The 3,257-nt window shown below is 28.3% G+C and overlaps 1 protein-coding gene across 1 annotated transcript; it reads left to right on the forward strand.

Moving 5' to 3' along the window:
• The first annotated feature begins 526 nt into the window (after window positions 1-526).
• On the forward strand, window positions 527-3,036 carry LOC100572497. Its single transcript, XM_003245284.4, has 3 exons — window positions 527-2,028; window positions 2,102-2,297; window positions 2,787-3,036. The coding sequence occupies exons 1-3, from the start codon at window positions 807-809 to the stop codon at window positions 3,016-3,018; spliced, it is 1,650 nt and encodes a 549-aa protein (XP_003245332.1). The 5' UTR covers window positions 527-806; the 3' UTR covers window positions 3,019-3,036.
• Window positions 3,037-3,257: the final 221 nt, after the last annotated feature.

A 3,257-nucleotide genomic window follows, 5' to 3' on the forward strand; every position in this document is an offset into this window, starting at 1 on the left:
GGTAAAATTTGCGATTTACTAGTATATATTATACATATCATCTAGGTATGGACTATGGTATTATCTACGTTACTATGTATCCATAGATCCATTAACAAGCTTATATAATATTATAGTCTCGAATTGGGGGGTTGCGCAGGGGGACGGAGCTCCCCTATTGGCCCTACTATTCTTATTTTTTTTTGCGTACCCCTACTATTTTTTGTATGGTCTGTATTGAATAATTGCGCCCTTGGAACGTAGTTTTTAAATCGTTAGGTTAAGTTCCTTTACTTATGTATAGTACTGTACCTATAGCTGTGTCCATAAACACGTTTATGGAATATGGATCATGATTTATAATATATATATCACGGTTTTCTAAGATATTATTATCTTCTAAGATCGTGTTATAAATCCAAAGAGCTCAGATATAAACCCGCCAAATTTTGTTAGCATGCCGTTCTGTTGCTGTTATGCCTTATTGTTCTGCTATTATCATACTTAATGCTTATCGGTTTTTAGTTTTAATAATTTTACACTTGTGTAATTAATACTAAATGATAATGTATAAATTATAAAATGTACAATGAATAATGATACATTCAATACAAGTTAGGTTTGCTCTAATGGTGTTAGTAAGCCTTAGCTTACTAATTATTGTTATATTCCTATAGTTATTATATAGTTTTATTTTTTGTATATACCTACTTCAGACTTCATTATCATTAATAAGTACCAATTTTATATTATTTTTGATTGTTTCTATTTTTGTTTTAATACACTTTCCGGCTCACGAATAAAGAGGTAACTCTTTGATACTTAATATGGATTCTCCATTTAAAACTCCATCAAAGTTGCCCGCATCTCAAATGTTACCATCCAGTTGTTCATCTTCACCATTTACGCCTAAAAGAAGTAAAATTAAGAAGATAAGTGAAGAACATGATTCTGTTTCCCGGATTTTAGCGTTTGATGAATCCAATAGCCGCTCACCTACTAGAAGGAAATTAGATTTTTTATCATTTAGTCAGCAACCATTACTAATTAGTGAAAATGAACATATTCAAACTAACCAGACAACACCTGTTAAAATAGAACAATCAAATTTTGAAAAAAGTAAAATTTTATTATCTCCTAGTATTAAGGTTCATCCTAAACGATTTAATATTTCTGAACAAGATAAAAATGTTATCAAATCATCTCCAAATAAAAAATTTAGTTCAAATAACTCTACACCATCCAAAAAATTAAAACTGTTAAATGCAAGTGCAGGATGTAAAAAAATAACTTCTTTTTTCAAACCCATAAATGATGGTAGTAATTTCTTGCCAGCTCACCACAAATCCGATGAGGAAAATATGAATCCTACAGTTGAAAACTGTATTAAATCTGAGTTTGTTGCAAACAATACAGACGGCTATAAAAATATATTATATGATAAAATTTTACCATCAAAAATCACAATTGAACAAGGTTTAAATCATAAAAATGACAAACTAAAGAAAAGTGTTATCGAGAGACAAGTTACCACAAATCAAAATGATAATATTAATAACATTGAAGTTCAACCACCAAAATTAAATAGTGTTAGCTTAAACCTTCCAAATGTGCAAAAATCGAGTCCAAAGAGAAAAGTTGTTAAAAGTCCACGTTCAGATAAAACAATAGTAAAAGAGTTAAATATTGCGGGACAAGTTACTCCAAGTAAAAATGGAAGCATAAATAAAACTCCTTTGACGAGTCCAAGAATTATGGAATACTTAGATAATAAAGTTGATATCTCTGGTGGCGATACATACAGCAGATTCATTAAGTTAATTGTTCTCAAAGCTGAAATCTTCTGTTTTGGTAAACAAGATATAATGAAAAAAATTGAGGGTGCAACTAATGATGAACTTAAGATTTATGGAAGATTGATATCTAGAAAACATGGATGGATTCGTGAAAATGGGCCTGATGGACTTCAAAAGTATAGAGAATTAAATCTATGTGATAATTTTGATAGTGTTTTAGAATCATTAGCAACCAAACAATTAATAAATACAGGTATGTAGCAAACCACACACACTATATTTATCAATTAATTAATTTATGAGTTATTATATTTTTTTATTTTCAGATGTTACTTCTTGTGAACTTGACTGCCTATTAAATATTCTAAAATCCCAAGAACTTAAAGAATTACAAAAGATATTCAATATTAAATTAAGTTCCAGCAATAGTCAGACTAAACCTGCAATGATAAAATCATTTATTAAACATGTAAAGAATCAAAGAACATTTTGTGGGAATTCAATCAGTAATTTGAAAGAAAGGTTAGTTTAAGAAGATGCTACCCTTGCATTTGTTGTCTCCGTCTTACACACGTACAACATTTTCGTTCAGTAGTTCTAATAGTGTACTGTTAGTTTTGATATTAGAGTGATTTGACCTATTATACATTTTTTAGATAATAATATTATCTGTGCTTAAGCGTTGGATTTTATTCGATATTTTAATTTTCAAGCAAGATATGAGCATTTTTAATTTTTGATATTTCACATACCCATATCTTGCTTAAAAATGAAAATTTCGAAAAATCGGCAACGCTTAAGCATATGTTATGTTCTTACCTAAAAATTTTATAAAAGGTCAATTCACTCTAGTATCAAAACTAACAGCACACAATTGAAACTAGTGAACGACAATTTGTTATGTTATGCTTGTGTAAGACGGAGACAACAAATGTTAGGGTATTGTCCTCTTAAGGTTCGCATAATTTGCCTAATTATAAGTATCTATATTTTGATTTCTTTTTATTTTAGAGTCAAAAAAATAATTGGCTATTGTTTGAAATTATCAGATGCATCAAGAGATGATATAATGAGCTGCTTAATATATGAATCATACCCTTATTTTATTGGAGATGAAAAGGACAGATTTCGTGATTGTTTTAATAAATTTTATATGGTTGAAAAAAATTTACTAAAATTTCCTACATTTGAAGCAAAACGAGTTTCAGTTAATTTCAGTTCAAAAGATAGCTTTGAAATGTAAGTAGTTAATATATAAAATTGTTTCATTTATTAGTGAAAGTACAAAATATTGTTTATAAAATAATATAATGTAATAGCAGTTGAAGATATTTGAAAAATGTCAGTATTAACCGACAGGTTGAACAAATTAGACGCCAATTCAAATGTAGAAAACTAAACATTATTTTTTGATCATGTTTGTTTTTGGTGGATTATAAAATATTATTATCTTTTAAATGCATATTTTAAAATGTATTTATT

Source organism: Acyrthosiphon pisum, chromosome A1, assembly GCF_005508785.2.
Source record: "Acyrthosiphon pisum isolate AL4f chromosome A1, pea_aphid_22Mar2018_4r6ur, whole genome shotgun sequence".
Taxonomy (NCBI): domain Eukaryota; kingdom Metazoa; phylum Arthropoda; class Insecta; order Hemiptera; family Aphididae; genus Acyrthosiphon; species Acyrthosiphon pisum.